General features: G+C 40.4%; 2 protein-coding genes across 2 annotated transcripts in view; both read left to right on the top strand.

The window, feature by feature from the left end:
* Positions 1 to 22,553, top strand: part of LOC127534586 (NACHT, LRR and PYD domains-containing protein 12-like) — a 286,575-nt gene that overhangs the window by 251,842 nt on the left and 12,180 nt on the right. The window lies entirely within an intron of this gene.
* LOC127534590 (clumping factor B-like) lies at positions 8,010 to 14,794 on the top strand. The gene is made up of 6 exons (XM_051950183.1): positions 8,010 to 8,130; positions 9,919 to 10,025; positions 10,224 to 10,253; positions 10,485 to 10,688; positions 14,198 to 14,270; positions 14,431 to 14,794. The coding sequence occupies exons 3-6, from the start codon at positions 10,246 to 10,248 to the stop codon at positions 14,707 to 14,709; spliced, it is 564 nt and encodes a 187-aa protein (XP_051806143.1). The 5' UTR covers positions 8,010 to 8,130; positions 9,919 to 10,025; positions 10,224 to 10,245; the 3' UTR covers positions 14,710 to 14,794.

The raw sequence follows: 22,553 nt of genomic DNA, 5'->3' as shown, positions 1-22,553 counted from the left end.
AGTAATAATTGTTGAATTGATGACAACAATAACACAACAATAACAATGTAGAGCTTCTTAAAGACGTCTTTTTTCAAACCTACATTCTGTGTCTTTCACATTCAGTGTGATGTTTGTTTGAGGTGCTTCCACTAAATGTGTGTTCAAGGCCCACCAGCAGAAGAGGATTTCATTTGTCTTGCTTGTTAAAGTCCTTAGCTGGATGTATAGTGTCTAGAGTGGTAACTGTTAAATAGCTGGACCGCTGTGTTAGTTGTGTTTGTTGTTTTTCTTATTTATCTTCAGCTGTATAGACTTTCTTTCCTTCAAACAAATGCTAAGTGATTGTGTTCTTCTTTATAGAAGTTATTGGTAAGTTGAGTAGGCATTGTTGTTTGAACTGAATAGTATTAAAGTGGATTACCTTTTTTTCTGCTAGATGTATCTTTTTTATGTAACAATACTTCCTTTTTTAAATTCTTGTATAAACTGAGCATTTCTCTCAAAGAGCTGATAGCAGCATATTATCCCAGCAGAACTCTCAGACTGCAGGCTTACTTGTTGTTCCCAGAATTTCTAAAAGTAGAATGGCAGGCAGAGCCTTCAGTCATCAGTTGCTTCTCCTGTGGAACCAACACCCCCCCACCATGAATATCTTTCCAACTTTACCAAACTGTGTTTTGTTTCCTGATGTCGCTGTCATTTCTTGGCTTCATGCTGTCATTTGCAAGCATTTCACCATAAATAACACAATTCTGTCTTGTCCTTCACTAAACCAAATTTAAGGGAACTCTGGAGGTGTAGCCAGAGTTGTTTTTAGGTACTGATGAATCTTCACCAGTTCTGCGTTTTTCAGACGTCGTTCCCGTCAGTAATTTTCTCACTGCACACAAAAATAATGAATCAGGATGAGGCAGCGAGCCAACCTGAAGAAAGCGTGGACAAAGGAGGTCTGGATGTGGCCATCGAAGGAGCAAAGGATTTCTGAGGAAAGAGCAAAAAAAAAGTGTTTGAACAATGTTTTATAGGTGGACTTGTGATTGTGTTCCTCTGATTGGATCCAGAATGTGAAAATCTAATGTTTCTAAGCTCACAGCCTCAGAGCAGACAAAGATCTCTGGCGTCCTCCTTATGGGGACGTGGACCCCAGGTTGGGAACCACTGATCTATCTGATCATGCATGTGTCCCATTGTGTGTTATATGTTCCTTGTTCTCCACCTTCCTCTTCTCCCGTCCCTCCATCTCCCCTTCCTTCTACCTCTCTACCTCTTCTGTCCTCTCAACCTGCTGGACAGCAGCAGATGGGTCCTCCCATATAAAGAGCTGGGTTCTGCTTTCAAGGTTTCCTGTTAAAAGGGAATTTTTTCTGACCACTGTCACCTTAGGGTTTGCTCTGGGGGTTCAGGCATATGGGTTCTGTAAAGCGTCTTCAGACAATTTGATCTGTAATTAGTGCTATACAAATAAAATAAAATAAAATAGAATTGAATGAGTTTCCAGTGTTGAATGAATGAAATGATGAGTTGGTGTTTATTTAGATTGTAGGATCAATTACATCCTTGTTCTGTTTACTTTAAGTGCATACTGCAGTATACAGTAGGTACTAATTCTTATAGTATGCAAACATACTGCATGTTTTCCTGCACACTGTATAATCTGGTTTTATATATATGAGAATGGAAGAGGAGAACCACACTCCTGTGACGGAGACGCTTGGAGATCCCAAAGAATGCATCAGTTTTAAACTGAGAAACAGCAACAACAAGGTTTATTCAGCCGTTTAAGGTCAAACAAGGACAATGAAGTAGATTTACAGTCACAGAGCAGGCAGCAGTTTGAGCTTTTAACCTGCAGGGGGCGTTTTACAGATATTCACCTCATGTTTTACAACTTTAAACATGTACAGGACAACACAGGCTTCTGTAACATCAGTATAAACACGAAAGAAAAATGCACAAATGTTCATTCCTCCCTGAAGCTGAAGTGCCTCAAATGTGGAAGAAAGTGGAGTGTTGGTGTAATTACTGTCACTGCCAGAAGGGGGAGACAAAGGTTCCACTGCAGGTTTAAACATGAGCAGTTCTGCAGACAAAAACCTTTTTTACTATCAGGACTCCAAAACCTGTCAGCAGCTCAGAAAGACATGTTATATTTGAAGAAAATGTAGAAATAAAAGTCAACAAAATGTCACCATTTCAGAGCCACACAACGGTAGAAAACAGACTGAAGCTGAATTCTAGACTTTAAACAGTCTGAGAACTGATCATGTGTGATGTGAACATCTGTGGGGAAAATGAACCAAATGTGAGATTAAAACTGTGACATTTAAATGTCAGGAATATGGAAATTCAACATGTAAATGGTTCAATATGTCTGGAAGATCTGCTGGACTGATTTCTCCACAAAAGCCCAGAAAAAGGTCAATGATGAATGTGAGAGTTCAGAAGTGAGTCCATGTGCAGCAGTGGCAGCTTGTTGTTCTTCTGGTTCCATCTAGAATTCATGGAAAACTGATCCTTGTTTTAACATCAGTTCACATCTGATTCCAGCATCATTTATTATCAGTGATAGAAAATGTTCCATAAATATGTAGAAAACCTGCTAAATATGTGATCAGCATGTGGATGAGTTGTTTTTATTGTGGCTTTGTGTCTGATTTCAGTCCTACTCTGCCCCCTGCAGGCTTCATTCATAATAACACCAAGTTAAACAGAGTCCAGCTGTTTTTTCTGCCATTCTTGTTGTTGAACACTTTGATCCCAGACAGTGTTGTGAATGTCGTCTGTGCACTAGTTTGAATGTCATTAAGAGTTGAATTTCTAGATTTTTTTTGAAAAACAACCTGCAACCAACATCTGCTGAAGTGGTTTAACCTTCAGGAGGAAAGAAATGGATGAAATTATGAAACTTTGAACGACTTGAGAAGTGAAAATATGAAGAAAGAGAATAAACCTGAGATTCAAATTTTTATTGAAACTTCTTCACACTCAGATAATGAAGTTGGATTTTTTGTGATCATTTTTTATAGGAAATAACTTAGACATGTATCTCAAATCTTCTGCAAGATGTTGCTCAAAACAAACAAACAAATAAACAGACCATGAGACAGACTCATTACAGGAACAAGAAATGGAGGAACTAAAGTCAAAAGAAAGACGAGGAGCTGTGACTGTAAAGATTAGACCAGAGATGAAAAAAACCCACAAAACCACACAGTCCTTCTGCTTTTTATGTACTTCTGCCTGACTGTGAGGTGTGACTTTAATGTGACAGAATGATTTTTAAAAAAGATCCGAAGAATGTGAGATAACCTGCTGGTTAGATGAGGTTAGTTCAGGTTCAGGTTTCTATCATTTTCCAGGAGATGAATGTGAGTCAGTGATCAGTGATGAAGTGATGGAAGCTGTGTGTGTTTCTGCAGCTTCACCTTTAGGTTTGGTGGATCTTCTCTTCTTACAGTAAATCATCAAAGGCATCGATAAAATGAAGATCTTGACCACCAGAATCAGACCTATGTAAAGCTGCTGATCTGCAGGAGTGTTAACAGGAGAACAGGTTGGTTTTACTCTGACACTTTAGTAAATGTGGAGCCACAAGTTTTATACATACAAGCTCCACATTCATGAACCTGCAGAGATACAGAAGATGTAAATATATGTTCTGGAACATGATCATCTGCAGACTAAACACATGTTTACCTGATTAACGGCTTAAACTTCCCTCTGCATCAGATGTTTTTACTGCAGCAGTCACTCATATAAAACCATTTTCAGACTGAAACAGTCTTTAAAAGTATCTTTAAGTGCAACCAACTCGTATCCATGGCATCATATGTCAGTTTTGAAATGAACGTGTTTGAACTGAGCTCTGCACCCCCGGTGTTGTGCGCTGTCATTTACAGGCCACCCAAATACAACAAAAACTTCTTTATTGACTTTTCACATTTGCTGGCTGAATAACCGGTGTATGACTGCATTCTCATGATTGAGGAATTTAATATCCATGTGAGCTGCCCTGAAAAGCCACTGGTGAAAGACCTTTCAAATTTGATGGAATGTTTTAATCTTGCACAGCGTGTTGTTGGCCCCACACATGAACATGGACACACTCTCCATCTTGTTCTTACTGTTTCTAATGTTGAGATTTGTGATGCAGTTTTCTTTGATCATCTGCCTGTTTTATTTGAACGTCCTGGAAACGTGAGATTGGGGAGCATCACATCCAGCACCCGGACAATCAGCACTGGCGCCCCCCAGGGGTGTGTGCTCTCCCCACTGCTCTTCTCCCTCTACACCAATGACTGCACCTCAGGTGACCCAAGCGTGAAGCTCTTAAAGTCTGTAGACGACACAACTGTCATCAGCCTCATCCGGGACGGTGATGAGTCTGCGTACAGATGAGAAGTGGAACAGCTGGTCCTCTGGTGTGGTCAGAACAACCTGGAGCTGAACACGCTCAAGACTGTGGAGATGACAGTGGACTTCAGAAGGAGCCCCCCTGTGCTGCCCCCCCTCTCCATTCACAACACGGTGTCTGCTGTGGAAAGTTTCAGGTTCCTGGGTTCCACAATCTCCCAGGACCTGAAGTGGAAGTCCAACATCGACACCATCAGGAAAAAGGCCCAGCAGAGGATGTACTTCCTGCACCAACTGAGGAAGTTCAACCTGCAGGAGCTGCTGATCCAGTTGTACACTGCCATCATCCAGTCGGTCCTCTGCACTTCCATCACTGTGTGGTTTGGATCAGCCACCAAGCAGGACAGGCACAGACTGCAACGGACAGTCAGGACTGCAGAAAAAATCCTCGGTGCCAGCCTGCCCTCCATTCAGGACTTGTACATGTCCAGAGTCAGGAAAAGGGCAGGCAACATCACTGCAGATCCGTCACACCCTGGACATAACCTGTTTCACCTCCTCCCCTCCGGCAGGCGCTACAGAGCTCCGTATGCCAAAACCACCAGACACATGAACAGTTTCTTTCCACAGGCTGTTGCTCTGATGAACATTTGAAACCAGTCACAGTCTGAATCATGAACATAAACATCCATAACCTCAACAAACAGTCCTATAAACAATAAAATTATAACTAGAAATGCACCATTTCCACTGATCACTTCAAACTAATGTATGTTCATTATTTAATTTTCGATTTGTCTAGTACAAGAGGGTACTGTAAAATACCGGAGTCAAATTCCTTGTATGTGCTCACATACTTTGCAAATCAAAGTGATTCTGATTCTGATTCTGATTCTCTGTCCTGTGTGTCGTGGCCGTATGGTTAACCCCTCCACCGCTGCAGACTTTTGCTCTTCTCTGAACATGAATGACTCTCTCTGTTTAAACAGATCCATTGATGATTTTTGCGCTGGTTTTAATTCCGCTTGCAGACCTGCATTAGACAACTTGCCAAAGTGAAGCCTTTTTTATCCCGTCACAACTTTGAATTTTTGATCCACACTTTTATTACCACTCGTTCAGATTATTGCAACGTGCTTTACTCTGGACTCAGCAAAACCTCACTGTCCAGACTGCAGCTGGTTCAGAACGCTGCCGCTCGCCTTTTAACAGGATCGTCAAAATTTAATCGCATAACTCCCATCCTCCAGTCCCTCCACTGGCTCCCTGTGCACCTCCATATTGACTTTAAACTTCTTTTATTGGTTTTTTAAATGCCTTCATGGTTTGCCCCCCTTGTACCTGTGTGGTCTGGTCCCCTACAATCCGTCTCACTCACTGAGGTCAGATCAAGCTTTACTGGTGCCAAAGACCAAAATGAAACTGAGAGGTGATCGTGCTTTTTCTGTGGCTGCTCCTAAACTGTGGAATGAGCTCCCACTAAACACCTCATTCTCTCCCTACTTTTAAATCTCTTTTAAAAACACTTTTTTTAAAACTTGGCCTATGGCTCAGCTTAGAGCTGACTTCTACTGTACAACCTGTGTCTTATGTCTTATTTTTACACTTGCACTATTTTATTTGTATTTTAATGATTTACTTATTGATTTTATTTTTTGATGTGTACAGCACTTTGGTCGACAGTGTTGTTTTTAAAGTGCTTTAGACATAAAGTTGGATTGGACTGAATGAGATATGAAACATGGCTGCTTCATTAATCTGTTCATTCTGTCATTCAGACACTTTAATGCTCCTCATGGCTTCATAGAGACAAACCACCACAGTGATGGTGGTATTTTATATATTGTAACAGAAACTACAGAAGCTTCATTTGTTCTGTCAAAACGTCCCATCAAAATACTTTATCTGTATTAATCTGGGGGATTATTTATAAAACGAACCTGAACGTGGTGGAGATGAGTCGAGTTGCTCTGTGGAGGATGATGGAGGTTTAGATGTTCCTGAAGTGGAGCTCAAACTCTCTTCTGTTGGTGTTGTTGCCGTGGAGGATGATGGGAGAAATGATGACTGTGGAAAAGTTAGAAGAGTGGACTTTGGTTGTGAAGTGGTTGAAGCTGTAAACAGTGAAATAATCAGAATCCTGACCATACTGCTGGAAGCTGAACTGACAGGTTCATTAACACTCAGATAAATAGAATATATGAATATTCAGAGAGTCTGCAGGAGGAACAGTTGGAGGTTTCTATGTGTTTTACAGCAGAACTGATGGAGAAAAATGAAATATTTAGCAATACAGTAACACTTTCTCTACAAGTTCAGAAACATAGAAAGAAACTTTAAAACTCACCTTCTGAGACAACAATCTGAAAATCTTGAAATGAATCTGGACGCCAAGATCTTCCCAAAGTACATCTGTACCAACCAGAGTCAGACTTCTTCAGATGTTTGATGCTCACATACAGAATATCATCTGATGGAAAAGGTTTGTCTTCATATCTAATGCTGTATCTGCCATTCTCAGCTGTGTTTTCTGTTGTTTTAATGAGAATGTTTCCTTCTTCACAGGTTTCCCTACAGAAGAACTTTGTGTGTCCAGAGACAGAAAATGAACATCTGACTGTGATGTCTTCTCCTTCCAGTCTTCTGAAGAGTTTGTTTTCTTCATTGACGAATCCAGTGTTTCCATCCTGCAGTGCTGTTAAAAGGATAAATAATCAATAGTTACTAACATCATCCTGAAACACGCTGCAGTCTGAAGATGATTTATTTCTGTGAATTAAATTAAAAACATTTTTTAAGGTTTTCTCTTCAAGTATACCTCGTGTGTATTTAAATTATGGGTACAATCATCCATCATGTCAGATAAATGTCATATTGTCTTTTCAAATTAATTATTTTTCAAATTAATGTTTTGCTTTAATAACTGCTTGTGCTTGGAGTAGTGGTTAGCACTTTTGCTTTGCAGCAAGAAGATCCCCGGTTCAAATCCTGGGGTGGGCCTGGGATCTTTCTGCATGGAGTTTGCATGTTCTCCCTGTGCATGCGTGGGTTTTCTCCGGGTTCTTTAGAACATGGTGTGAAAAACCTTGTCAACATCCATTCTCTATACACCGGGAATCTTCTTGCTGCAAGGTGAAAGTGCTATCAACTACACCACTGCCTTGTCAGCCAACAGCACTAAAAAAATGTAGATTATTCTGGAAGAAAAAGTGAAGTGAAACTAACCAAAAATGGGAATTTGCAGACTGACATGCTTGAACCCTTTAATGTCCTCACACGTTTGGATTTTAAAACGTTTCAGACTGGCTCTGTGTAGATTTAAACATGTTTTACTTCTGTGACTCTAAACATATTTTTCTGAGTCTATCTGATGGTTACAGTTTCCTGAGTTTGCTGCGTTTGTGCCAAAGCAACACAAATATACAGTCGACAAACAACAAAAGTCAAAGACAAACTCATATTTTTGATGAATTCTGGAGGGAAAAGATCCAAACCTAATGAAAACTGCTGAAAAGAAAACAAAAAGTTTGTTTGAACCCTTTAATGTCCTCACAGGTTTATATTTTAAGACGTTAACTTCCAACAAACTGCTTGTTCAAGTGACTCATATCTGGCGCTAGAATAAAGAGGTTAAAGAAGAGTGGAGGAGTGTAGAGCTGAGTTTGTAGGAGGGACCATCATTAAGAGAAGTGAGCAGTTCCTGGTTTGTCAGAGAAGAAAGAAGAGAAGCAGCATTAAAGCATCAGAGCCTCAACATGAAAGTCTTCCACACTTTTTTCTGTTTCCTCTTCATCGGTGAGTTCAGTCACTTCTGATTTCTGTTCATTGTTCATCTTCTCACACTTATTTTTCTTCATTTCTTTGGAGTTGATCAGGAAGTTTTGCACCTCATTGAACAGTTTTAAGTGAGAACTCTGTTCCATGTTGTTGGTTTCTGTAGTTAACCTCTTTATTCTAGCACAGAGTCAAAGTTCAGCTGTCCGTCTATACACACCACTTTCTATAGAGGTCATTAAATTACAGTTAATGTTCATTTATTGGCAGCACTGCAGTTTTATCAGGTCAAACTTGTGAAAGAAAAGTTACTGGAAAAAAACAGGAACTGCTCACTTCTCTTAATGATGGTCCCTCCTACAATCTCAGCTCTACACTCCTCCTCCCTTCTTTTACCATGAAGTTAACAGCTGGACATGAGTCACTTGAACATGCAGTTTGTTGGAAGTTAACATCTTAAAATATAAACCTGTGAGGACATTCAAGGATTTAAACAAACTTTTGACAACCACAGCCATAATAAATGTCAATTAACTGAAAATATAAAAGTTAAAATCAGTAACTACAGAAGAAGACTAATTCAACAAAAGTTCTGTTTCCATGGAAACAATAGAGATGCAGGACTTTAAACTGTAGTGAAAAATGAAACCCACAGTGAAGAAAAATGTGATGTTTGCAGGCCTCAATACGTGCTTCTTAGCAGCTCTGCTTCCCTTTAAGCCTTGACCTCACTGTGAGAACACTTTATGTCCAAAAAGAGCATCCAGCCTCATGAAGGGCTTTAATTCAGACTCTGTCTTTCACAGTGAGCTCCCTACACTTCACCATGTTGAACAAGAAAGTACAATATAATACAATACAATAACTTTATTAGTCCCAAAGGGAAGTTCAATAAAGACCAAAAGAAAATGTATATATACCGTATATATACATATATATATATATATATATATATATAACATCTGTGTAATCATGCTATTTCTGAGCAAAAGAACTGAAAACTAATGTATTAACAAGAAAACATGATGAACATTTTTGACCAAATTTGGTTTTGGAAAAGAAAACACAACTGACAACAAACAGCATTGGCTTAAAGATCAAGCAACAATAAAACACAGATTTGAAGGAATAAATCAGAAAACTCTCATTGAAAATCACATCAGAATACAAAAACAGAAATAATTGTGAATATCTGTGTTTTATCTTTCAGTTGAACTTTTCTCACAAACATTTTTCTTTCACTGCCAACACAAGTTGTTTTATGAGACATATTTCAATTCCAAGTTTTGTTTTCACTGACAAACTTCTAGTATTCTGATTCTGTTTGGACCCAGAAGTCCATCACTGTAAATTCAGACCTTAATAAAAATACGATGAGACAAAAGAGGGTTTTGGGGGAAAACGATGAGATGTTGAGTTTGGATGTCAGAACAAGATGGAGGCTGTGATTAAAAGATTAGATTTAGAGTCTTACAGTGAACTGAATGTAGAGTTGAGGCTTCATTCTCAGAGTCTACATGGATGTTAAAGTCAGGACTTTATCTGAAGTCAATCAGCTGAGAACTCTGAGAACTCAGATAAAAACTCAGAATACAACAACCAACACAACTGGTTTTTGTGTTTTCCAGTTGGGTGTGAGAGACTCAAAGTGAGGCTTTGAAACGAGTTCTAAGTTCAGCTTTCAGGTTCATTATGAAGATGATTATTGAGTCTGACTGTACTTGTATTGAAATAAAGCTGATCTGACTGGGAGGGTTGATTGTGTGTCTGATATGAGAAGGATAAAGAGCTGACCTCTGATCTGTGCAGGTTCAGACTGGTTTGTGCTTTGAGCTGTTTGGTTCCTGCAGAGCTGAAGAAGGACGACGGTGGAGCTCAGGAGAGGAGCAGAAAGCTGTTGGACTGCAACAAGTTGAGTAAGTGGACCTTTGATTTGTGTTTGTCGGCAACAAGCTGCCGTTTGTCTGCTGCTGTGGACGTCCACAATCAGCTGGTGGGTCGCTGGTCTGGGATGAGTTGATTGAGAAACAGAATGAAATGTTCAGATCCAGTCAGCTGTGTGTTTGACTGAGACTGAAGACTGACGGCTGAACTTTGTGTGTTTGTGTCCTCAGGTGGCTGCAGGTTTTCACCAACATGGAAAGGTATGACAGTCAGCTGAGCCTCACAGTTGTGTGTGAACTCTGGATGGAGTCCAATAAAGAGATTTAATGATGAAGCTGCATCCTGACAGCAGCTCCAGCAGGATGCTAGTCTGGACTCTGATTTATGACTTGGTGTTGGTGCTGCTTCAACTTCCAGCTGTGTTGGTTGTTGTCAAGCTGCTGGTTTGTGCTGCACTTACTGAGCTGCTGGTTTTCATGTCTGTGTACCAGGATCCATCAGAACCCAGGACCAGGACCAGAACCAGGACCAGGACCAGGATCAGGATCAGGACCAGGACCAGGACCAGAACCAGGACCTGGACCAGAACCAGGACCTGGACCTGGACCTGCACCCAGCTGTGTGTCCTTTAAGAGCGATGACTCAAAGGATTTTTTTATTCACTTCAAGGGAGATGAAGCTCCTGCTGCTCAGAGGTAATTGATATATAAATGCTGTAACTGTATAAAATGTCAGTGAATCAGTTTTATTGTCTTCATGAATGGATCCTCAAACACATGCTGAGTCTTTGTCACATCCATGGAAATGTTCCTGTCAGAGAGGAAAGAATGGATGCTGTGGTTCTGTGGTGAAGCAGCTGCAGGACACCAGCTGATCCAGCAGGTGGCGTCTTTGTGCTTTGGCTCAAACAGAGTAGACAGGAAGCTGCACTCAGGTTTCAGGTGCTGCTGGATGGAGGAGGACAAATACCAAACAGTGAACACTGCTGTGATGTCCTGGAGAGATATTTGGCTTCATGGAGGTTTGTGGATGCTGGTTAGGGATTGTTGCATTGACAAAGTGAAGAAGTTGTGCTGTGGTCAGTGAACTTAAAGCCAGAGGGAAGAAGTTTGGACTTTATTTGTCTGTGAACTGGTGTTGTGTTTCTTATCTGATTAGTTTTGGGGCAGTTTCTCTGAGATAAGATTGATTAACTTATTGATTAGTCCTCATTAGGGCTGTAGGGTTTGTGGTAAATGTCTTTTTCCATTTTTTTCTGATGGACATTTGTTTGATTGATTTGATTTGTGATGTTATTGTAAAGTCAAGCTTCAGTTAAATGTTGAGTGTGTAAAAGATTTCAAACAAGTGATGAAGCTCCATCATGAGACAGCATCAAACTGTGACTGTAACAGCAGCAGGAATCTGTAAAACCACTGACACACAGTTTAATCTCTGAGACGTGTTGTTGAACTCAGATCCTAAAATGCTGCATTCATGATTTGCTAACGGCTTTATTTCAAACTACCATTTTGATCAGAAATCTTTTAATGTTTCAGCTGCAGTCGTCGTCCTTAAAGACTTTTCTCTTGTCAAAGTGAAACATGTTGTTTGGAGTGTAGCTCACTCTGATTGGTTCTCTCTCCAGTCACATGTTGATGAGGTCACTCGGAGCTGATGTCATCACATGCAGTGTAACAGATCAGAAACATTTTCATTATCGATTGATCAGATGATTGATTTAGTGCATTAATAAGTCTGTGAAACTTCAATATGTCCATGTTCTGCTTGACCAAAAGCATCACAATGTTCTGTTTGTAAAGAAAGAAAAGCAGCAAATACTTCATTTTATTATGATGTTTTTAATGATAGTTTTTATCCATTCTTAGTGATTTTATTCTTTAACTTCACTGCTTGGCACTTTTGCACATCCATTTTAATGTCCATGTTGTGTTTTGTCATGACCCTGTCAGTCTGTAACTCAGTGTTGTATTGTTGTATTGTCTAGTACAGGTCCATTAGTGTTGTTTGTCAGTGAATCAGTGTTGTTTTATTTTGTTGTTTTAGGACAGGTCTCTCATTGAGATTATCTGGAGAAATTAAAGTTAAATAAAATTAAATCTCTTTGTAGTTCTAGTGCTTCTTTCTGTCTTATCTATATCCAGCTGTTATGTGTGAATTTCTCTGGTGAGGGATCAATACAGTTGATCTTATCTTAATCTTCTGGCTTTTCCAGCCCACTCTGTGGAACATACAGGCTACTAAACACCATCATTCTGTTATGGGAAAAACGCTATGACTTGTTATTCTTCAAATGAATCCATTATTATTGAACATAGTGACAGCTGGACTTGTTGTGGTGGAACATTAGCATGCAGAGAGACAACCACTGTGATTAAAATGATAATTCCCTGCAAAAAAAAACTATTAGCGCTGCAATATTGTGTGATCCAGCAGCTAAACTTGTGTTTCCGTTAGATTGTAAGTGCAGTAGTTTGCTGCCTGGAGGTTGCTGTTGTTTCCTGTAACAAAGAAAACATGAACACACTGATAGTGGAAATGGGAAGAATTCGAACAGAGATAATGGTCCAATAACAGGCTGATAGCCACAACCTTTCCTCATGGTTAGACTGCTGTAACTTACTGTACCTGGTATTGGTCCATCCTCACTGTCTGGTCTGCAGCTGCTGCAGAATTCTGCTGCCAGACTTTAAATACAGTAACTTTATTAATCCCTGAAGGGAAATTCAATTAATTATAAATAATTAATTATTTTTAACTGACACCAAAACAAAGGATTATTACGTGGGGAAGTCGGAGAAACCAGATGCAGACACAAAAGCAGACAAGCTGGTTGTAGCAGAAAATGGAACTTTATTTAGAATGAACACAAACCTAGGGATGCAAGCTAGGGAGGAACTATGGATAGGCAGAGATGAAGGACTGAAAACTGACAAAATCTAATTGGAAAAAAAGGCAAGACTACCAAAATCAACAAAACTCTGGACTAACAACAGAGAGGAAAATCAAGTAAGTAAGTAAGTAAACCACAAATGAATAAACTAAACCACTCCAAAAAAACTGGGTAGTTAAAACAAGAAGGAACTAAACTGAAGGGGCAGGTGAGCAGGTTCAGGAAATCCGGGAAAAGGTGGAACACAAAACAGAGTTTCAGCAGGTTGGAGACAGAATAGAAACAGGTGGGAATCCAAACAGGGAGGGTAAGTCCAGGTGGAGGAAATAAACAGGAACCAGTGGGAGTACAGGGGTAGAACTGTGTCCATCAAGCATGGAGATGATGCAGAAAGCAAGAGTCTATGGTCCAGCAGGGAGTCAGTGACTGAGCTGGGTTTATATAGTGGTGGTGTAATTGAAGACAGGTGAGGTAAATGAGCTGATCAGTGCAGGTGAATCACATAGCAGTAATCAGGAGTGCAGGCAGGTGAGAGAGAGTGAGACAGGCAGAAAGACAGAGACCAACAGATGCAGACAGAGGGAGAGACAGAGGTACGAGACAAGGACAGAGAGATGACATGGGACCAGTGAGGGAGAGATGTAGGGGAGAGAGACCAGAGAGAATGAGAATAGGGAGAGACAGATGACAGACAGGGAAAAGGAGGAAGAAAGAAGGGAGAAGCACTGAGAAGAACATGGACAGGAGCAGGACCATAACAAGGAAAGCTTTAAACCTGTCCTCCTGAACTATGTATGAAACCATGCAAGGGTTGGCACCTTGGGACATTTCTGAACCTCTTTGCTCCTCCTCCACCTCAAAGCCTCATATCAGCTTGATCAGACCAACTGCTAATAACTGTTCATGACTGAGGCTGCTGGGAGGTCCAACCTTTACAGTCGGGTCAGAGTCCAAAGCTTTGGAGCAGACTTCCTCTTTCAGTCTGATAATATTTTCAAGAAAAACCTTGATGTTCATGTTTTCAATGGCTTTTGGCTGCTCTCAATGGTAAAAAGATTTCATATTTATTTTAAAATTTGATCTTACAAGTTACTATCCTCTTCTGCCTGTTCTAATATTTTATCGCATTTTATTTTGTTTTACTCATTGATTTGACTAATTTTATATTGTCTATTATAATTTGTTTTGTCTGTCTGCATATGTTTTTTCTACCTATCTGTCAGAAATGTGCTATATAAATACATTTCATTTGATTTAATTTGTCTGTGTGGACTGATGTACTGAGATCTAACTGTTGATGTTGATCCACAGAGTGGACCAGCAGAACTCAGAGGTTCACAGAGCTCAGTCTGACCAGCAGCATGACCTGGACTCCATATTCATGGTGAGTTCATGGACAACAAGTTGTTCTCCATCTGTTGTGTTCAGGCATCTCCATGCTGCTCTTTGTAGACCAGAGGACTGTCCGTGTGTCCAACATGGATCTGATGTTTGGCTCCATGATTTCACTCTGATGGACTCATTCACACATTTCTCTGTTCCAGCTGCTGGAGGACAACATGGTGACTTTTGTGAAGAAAGAGCTGAAGAAGATGCAGAAGGTTGTGAGTCCAGATTACCCAGAATGCTCAGAGAGTCAGAGGGAGGATGAGGAGAAGTTGGAGAGTGATGATGAAGATCAGAGGAGCAGCAGAGAGATGTTTCAGCAGATCACAGTGTTGTTCCTGAGGAGGATGAAGCAGGAGAAGCTGGCTGACTGTCTGCAGAGCAGTAAGAGGATTTGTGTAAAGACTGAAGCTGCTGATCAACAGAACATTTACTAAAGTCTCAGAATATCTTCACACAATCAGTCTTTACGAGGATGAACTGCTGTAATGTTTACTGTCATTTATTCATTGATCTCATGCTGTTTTTTCATTCAGAACTTGCCGCTGCACTTTGTAGACGTAAACTTAAATGTGGCCTGAAGAAGAAGTTCCAGAGAGTGTTTGAGGGCATCGCTAAAGCAGGACAGTCGACCCTCCTGAATGAGATCTACACAGAGCTGTACATCACAGAGGGAGGGACTGCAGAGGTCAATGATGAACATGAGGTCAGACATATTGAAGCAGCATCCAGGAAAGCAGACAGAGCAGAAACAAGCATCAGACCAGAAGACATCTTTAAAGGCTCACCTGGAAGAGATGGACCAATCAGAACAGTGATGACACAGGGAGTGGCTGGGATCGGGAAAACAGTGTTTACACAGAAGTTGACTCTGGACTGGGCTGAAGACAAAAGCAACCAGGACATCCACTTCATGTTTCCATTGACTTTCAGAGAGCTGAATGTGCTGAAAGAGAGAAAGTTCAGCTTGGTGGAACTTGTTCATCACTTCTTCAGTGAAACCAAAGCAGCAGAAATGTGCAGGTTTGAAGACTTCCAGGTTGTGTTGATCTTTGACGGTCTGGATGAGTGTCGCCTTCCTCTGGACTTCCACAACAATGAGGTCCTGACTGATGTTACAGAGTCCACCTCAGTGGATGTGCTGCTGACAAACCTGATCAGGGGGAATCTGCTTCCCTCTGCTCGCCTCTGGATAACCACACGACCTGCAGCAGCCAATCAGATCCCTCCTGACTGTGTGGACATGGTGACAGATGTCAGAGGGTTCACTGACCCACAGAAGGAGGAGTACTTCAAGAAGAGATCCAAAGATGAGGAGCAGGCCAGCAGCATCATCTCCCACATTAAAGCAGCACAAAGTCTCCACATCATGTGCCACATCCCAGTGTTCTGCTGGATCACTGCCACAGTTCTGGAGGAGCTGCTGAGAACCAGAGAGGGAGGAGATCTGCCCAGAACCCTGACTGAGATGTACATCTACCACCTGGTGGTTCAGACCAAAGTCAAGAAGGTCAAGTATGATGGAGGAGCTGAGACAGATCCAGACAGCAGGAGGATGATTGAGTCTCTGGGAAAACTGGCTTTTGAACAGCTGCAGAAAGGAAACCTGATCTTCTATGAGTCCGACCTGACAGAGTGTGGCATCAATATGGAAGCAGCCTCAGTGTACTCAGGAGTGTTCACACAGATCTTTAAAGAGCAAAGAGGACTGTACCAGGACAAGGTGTTCTGCTTTGTCCATCTGAGCGTTCAGGAGTTTCTGGCTGCAGTGTACATGTTCCACTGTTACACCAACAGGAAGGAGAAGGTTCTGGAGGACTTCCTGGGAAAAGACTGGAAAGATGAGGGGAGAGACACTCTGGATGTGTTCCTGAACAGAGTCATGGAGAAGTCCCTGAGAAGTAAAAATGGTCACCTGGACCTGTTTGTTCGCTTCCTTCATGGCCTCTGTCTGGAGTCCAACCAGAGACTCTTAGGAGGTCTGCTGGGTCGGACAGAGAACCATCCAGAAATGATCCAGAGAGTCATGAAGAACCTGAAGAAGATGAACAGTGATGAAATGTCTCCAGACAGGAGCATCAACATCTTCCACTGTCTGATGGAGATGAAGGATCTCTCAGTACATCAGGAGATCCAAGAGTTCCTTCAGTCAAAGAACAGATCAGAGAAGGAACTCTCTGAGATCCACTGCTCAGCTCTGGCCTACATGCTGCAAATGTCAGAGGAGGTTCTGGATGAGTTGAACCTGAACATGTACAGAACATCAAAGGAGGGAAAACGGAGATTGATTCCAGCTGTGAGGAACTGCAGAAAGTTTCGGTGAGTCCAGATGTAATGAACATGATCAGTCAGTGTAGCTCAGTAGTTCAGTTCTTCAGATCTTCTCATTAGAACATCTCATTATTCTGAATGTTCCATTTATTTCTACCAAACATAACATGTCAGCTATGTTTAGTCTCAGATGTTCTTGAGCCGTTTCAAATGCTGTGAAAATGTCAGTCACAAATTTTCTCCTTCATCCTTTACATGCAGTTAGAGGTGAGATCACTGAGCTAAAGACATCAGCTTTTTCTGTTGGAGGACTTTTTATTTGGTTCTGACATTTAGGTCCTGAAATGTAAAATAAATGAATGGATGTCACTGATGAAGCTGGCCGTATGGAAAGAACATTTAAAGAGGGTTTGACGTTAACTTCATGTAAATGAAGTCGACGTTCCATCGTACAGACTCACGTCACACTCTATCAGTAACGTTCATCACAACAACATCTTTGGATGAGCTAATCTCTACAGAGCTCTGCTAATCTGAAGGCAAAGTACTTTAAAACAGCAGAAGTCTGTCCATGTAGTGGTGCAACCCGGTCTCACAAGGATTCGTGAAACTATCACGTAAATTAATCTATGGTTACGTGCGCACCAACACGATTTCTCATATTTTACGTGTTGCTCACAACGAAATTCAAACCAATGTATTTCAAGCGGAGGACTTTTCATGCCACTGAGAATGTATTACAAACGAATATTTTTAATGTAAAAGCGTTGCCAATCAAAGTGGAGGACTTTTCATGCCACTCAGAACGTATTTCAAACGAATATTTTCAATGTAAAAGCGTTGCGAATCCAACGCTATATTTTGCATTACATCGTCCCATACATATAATGTGATGCCTTTATTTTTGCTGCAGGATTTGGGTATTTGAGATTAAAAAACGTTAGTGTTTGTTTGTTTGCAAACGGGTTTGATTTTGTTTTCATATCTGAGTCTTAATCACACCTGAATAGAACGTTTAATTAATCAAATATTCCTCGTGTGTCATGTTTCTCCTCGGTCTGATTTAAGCGAGTTACGTAGGGCATTTTGAATCGGTATATTATATTTTTAATGCAAAAGCATTGCGAATCCAACGCTATATTTTGCATTCGCAGGGGCCGGCAATTAGATGTGGCTTCGGGCCAAAATTTGTGTAAACATTATTCGACCGTTTGACCGACGGACCGGTGCGCTGGTATTTATTAAATAATTTTGATGAGTGGGTATCCGATACCTGTATAGTTCAGCACGTTAAGCGGATGACTCATGTACAAGAGCTGGTCTCGGACGCGGGTTCGATTCCGGTTTGCTTTATTATAATATTTTGGAAGTTTTTCATACACAAATGCAGATTTCTAAACGGACTGCTGTAAAACTTTTTAACATGATTGAAGATATCAAACTCATGGACAACTCCTAACCCATTGGACATTCATGCGGACAGACTCCTGTTTCAATTAAAAAAACAAAAAAAAAACAAAACAAAACGTGCAGCACTTCGGCACCTTTCTTCTTCGGTGGTGTCTGTGTAAAACAATGTCCAACATGCAAACAGCACACCTAGCGCCATGAAGCACAAAATGCAGGTGTAAATCAATGGGGTGCTGAACATAGTAATATTCATAGCGGAAATAATAGATAATAATAATAATGATAGGTAATAGAATATTCTGAAATTAAGCTCGACTGTAGACAGGTATTTTGCAAACACTGTAAACACACACACACTAATATATGTTAGAGAAGCAGATAATGGCAGTAAAGTCAATTATTTTAATAATTTGAAGAGACAATATATGATTACGCTATATACACATATATAAACAAAATACTGACTAATGAACACATATTTCTATATAAAACTATATATATATATACATATATATATATATATATATATATATATAATATCATTTTCTGACATATCTTTTTTAATATATATGTATGAATTATATTGATAGTCTATATGTGATTTATATAATAATTTTCTCTGATATATAACTTCTATCTATTGTTTTTATTGTTTTACTCACCGGGGCCCTTGTACTTGTGGTTAAGATTTCGTCCCGTTTGGGTAAAAAATGAGGGTGAGGGTCTAATTCCACTGGCAGAAAGCTCTCAGGGTTTAAAAGTCTGACAAGACCTGATTTTCAAACATGAACACTTGGTCAGATTTTTCTACTGGGACCCTGGGGCTGATCTTTTAGTATGTTATGCTAGGCTATATTTGGAGCTGAACTGTGCTGGTTTGGTGTCTCTGTGACCTTCCTGTGACCCCTGGCGCAGGGTCAAAGTTTGACATTTTTGGACTGTATAATCGGGTTTGCAGCCTTCGGACATTCTTGAAATTCCTATGCAAATTAGTAGGTGTACCGCCGGCGGTACACCTACGACGCACTGAAGCGTAAAGGGTTAAAAAATGACTGGAAACGGTGAGTAGAAACTTTTTTTGGGTACTAATTAGCAATAGATATATCTTATAAAGCAGAGTTCATGTAGATCTACATGAGTGGAACGAAATTCACTTTCGAGGCACTTTTTCCATGGTCCCAATACAGCCTATGAAGTCACTAAGTCATTCTGCCATTTTGCTGACAGCATCAACTGCTTTGGGGTCTAAATGATGATGGTGATGAAAGGATGCAGTTGTGCAGCAGCTGGATCCAGGCAGCAGGTGTATTACAGGTGGAGGAGGCTCAGGCTGGATGCTACAATTCAGGTGAAGTCAGTAGAGCTCATGGTCCCACTGGGACTTTTTAAAGTGTTTCAAAAGGAGGATTTGCTGGATGCACAGAAGAAAGTAGTTCCAGCAGCAGGAATGTGAATGTCCTGTTTCCAACCTGTCAGACTGAAATCCATCAGCAGAAAGTTTCTCTAGAGTGACATGTTTTAGTCTGTATTTGATTTTGAACTGACTCAGGCAGACTGAGGTTTGTTTTAGAGAGATGACACTGTTTGACATTGAGAACATTATTGAAGTCAAAGTACATCTCGATAAGACATCCCCGACTATTCAGTTAACATCTCTGATTATCAGAAATAAACATCAACATAATTCACTACTTAACATTTGTCTCTCTATTAATGACAAATAATACTGACAGTCAGATAACAGATGTGAGTAATAGTCTGTACTGTTTATTTCAGAATATACTGTAGAGGTTCTGGTCCAGGTTTTATCACAGCATCATTTCATCACAACATGTTGAGTATTTGACAGTTTTCACTGAAGTTCTTTTTACATGAGGAGCTTCTGAAAGTGGTTTTATATGATCAGACAAACAGCTTTTAGCTGATTATTCTCACTCTTCTTTAGAGTTTAGAATAGCATCTGTATTATCTCTGATGTTAAATATTATCAGCTGTTTATGAAGTTTTCTCGAATTTCTCTGTATTTCTTCTCTTTGTAAATTTTGTCTGTTGACAGACCGCAAAATGTGTTGAACTGAATCATGGAGCATTTTATTGACCTGAACTCAGCTGTTGATTTTCTAGAGGGAAGTGGTGTTCCAGAATCCAGATGTGACATCTTTCCTGATGTTCAGTTCCTCAGAGAGAAACTCTGGTGTTTTGTGTCTTGTTGCTGCAGAGAAGAGTGGTATCAGGAAATGCTCAGAGGTGTGAATATATCAGAGCAGAATGGTAGAAGTCAGACTGTTTCCAGAGATCTGATTCACACAAAGCTCAGAGTTAGGGCTGCACAATTAATCGAATTTTGATCGCGATCACGATTTTGGCTGCCGCAATTAAATTAACCTGATCGTTGGTGATATTTACATTTAAAATGTGGGCTCTGGTGCATATCTTATCCAGCGCCTTGTCAACCAGTAGTCAGCCAACCACCAGGAGGCGAACACATGGTTAAGGCTTCATTAAGCTGCCTAAAGAACAAGCGAGCGCCCCCTGCAGGCAGCGGCAGCCTCAAATCACTCAGTGGACTGGGCTGATGAGAGCGAGTCATGTCTGGAGAAGAAAGTACAGCAGCATTTGGAGATGAGGAGCATCATGGTGAGGAGCTAGTGCCTCCAAACGGATCAGCATCCATCATCTGGACTTGTTTCGGATTCAGGGCAAGTGACGTTAAACAAGAACCAGTCATATGTAAAGAGTGTAGCAGAGTTGTGTCTGCCCCGCACAGTAACACAACTAATCTATTTAACCATCTGAAAAAACATCACAAACGCAAATACGAGGAATGCATGAAGGCTAAAGCTAACGTTGATTGACAAAATCCCCGTCCGTGTCCAGCGGCAACCCAGACAACCATTACAGCGACCCTGCATCGGGCAACACCGTATCAGCTACCTCCCAAACACACACAGAGATAACGGACGCAATATGGTTTTATTTGGCCAAAGACATGTGTCCAATAAATACAGTGAGCAACGAGGGCTTCAGAAAAATAGTCAAAACACAGGACAATAAATATGTGATCCCCTCACGCAATTATTTCTCCAAAGTGTAATTGTTTCCATTGAGTTGCACTTTGTGATTGCACTCTGAAGAGCACTTTTTTTCAGTTATCTCTTGGTAAATTTTAAATTCTTGAGCAAATTTTATTTTACTATTATTTATCATTTATTCTTGTTTAAAGTTTCATTTTGCACTGAAAACGCTTCATATATTGTTCTCTTAAAAGTAGTGCAATAAAAATACAGATATTTTCTGTAACATGATGAACAACAGTGATTAATAATCGTGATTACAATATTGATCAAAATAATCATGATTATCATTTTGGCCATAATCGTGCAGCCCTACTCAGAGTTGTGTTTTAATGCTCCAAACCCTGATAACATGTTTGTGAGACTTTATGGTGGAAATGATTCAACTTTACTGGTTTGTTCTTTGTGTTTGTGCTGAACAAGTTTTTCAGAAGTTCATAAAAGAACGTTGAGGACAAAAGTTGACTCAGTGGTCTGTCATCACATCAGAATGTTTCCTGATGTTCATATTAATGATGTTCAGGTGTGATGTTGTCCAGTGATCAGTTTGGTTTGTGTAGCGTTTGACAGCAGACTGTAAATGTTGAGTGATGGAGGTGAAGCTGACAGCAGCAGGTCCACAGCAGAGACATCATCATCTTTCTACTTCAAATGTTCACTGAGCTCAACTCAGTCACAATATCCTGAATCCAGTAAAAACAGGACAGAAAATGTTCTCCTGATCCAGATGTTCTGCTGAGAACTTTGTGGAGTCAGATGTGGGATCAGATCACACTGACAGACTGTGGACAGTATGGAAGCCTGAATGGAACTCCATCTTCTGTCCTCCATCTGCAGATTCAACATTTACATTCTATAGATTTATATCAAATGATTCCAGATTCAAAGTGTGCAGGTGTGAGAGAGGCTGATGAGAATTCAGTTTCATGTCAAACACAGAGAAGATCAGCTGAACCACTGATGTGTCCAAATGTTCTGCTTCAAATGCATGAAGGAAATCTAAAGTGTTTTTCATAATAACATGTTTTGTCATTTATGTCTCATAACAGACTTTCTAACTGTGGACTCTCAGAGAGTCACTGTGAAGTCGTGGCCTCAGCTCTGAAGTCCAACCCCTCCCATCTGATAGAACTGGACCTGAGCTGGAACAACCTGCAGGATTCAGGAGTGAAGCATCTTTGTGATGGACTGCAGAGTCCAAACTGTAAACTGGAGACTCTCAGGTCAGTTCACTGTCTGTTGATGCTTTTTCTATATATTCAACTATATGGAACTTTGGTGGACTTTGACTTGATTAGTGTCAGTCAGAAGCTGAAGCTGATGTTAGTGTGAGCTGATCTCATGAAGTGAATCCTTCGTTTTTGGGTCACTGTCAGTGTGGAGACCGGTGGCGTGGAGAGTAGAGTTCTGTAGCGTTATGTTGATTTTACTTGGATTTTAATGCAATAACTGTGATTAATTATTTACAGAAAAAATAACACATTAAAAAATAATGCATTTAATTTAATCCCACCTTTCTCATTTCC

Source organism: Acanthochromis polyacanthus, chromosome 6, assembly GCF_021347895.1.
Source record: "Acanthochromis polyacanthus isolate Apoly-LR-REF ecotype Palm Island chromosome 6, KAUST_Apoly_ChrSc, whole genome shotgun sequence".
In the NCBI taxonomy this organism is placed as follows: domain Eukaryota; kingdom Metazoa; phylum Chordata; class Actinopteri; family Pomacentridae; genus Acanthochromis; species Acanthochromis polyacanthus.
The sequence above is the reverse complement of the archived record's forward strand: the minus strand, read 5'-3'. Positions and strand labels throughout refer to the sequence as shown.

Bases quoted from the DNA above. Each gene is read 5' to 3' on its own strand.
- LOC127534590 (XM_051950183.1), top strand. The intron at 10,689-14,197 runs GTAATTGATATA...GTTGATCCACAG, and splicing joins GAAGCTCCTGCTGCTCAGAG to AGTGGACCAGCAGAACTCAG. The intron at 14,271-14,430 runs GTGAGTTCATGG...TCTCTGTTCCAG, and splicing joins ACCTGGACTCCATATTCATG to CTGCTGGAGGACAACATGGT.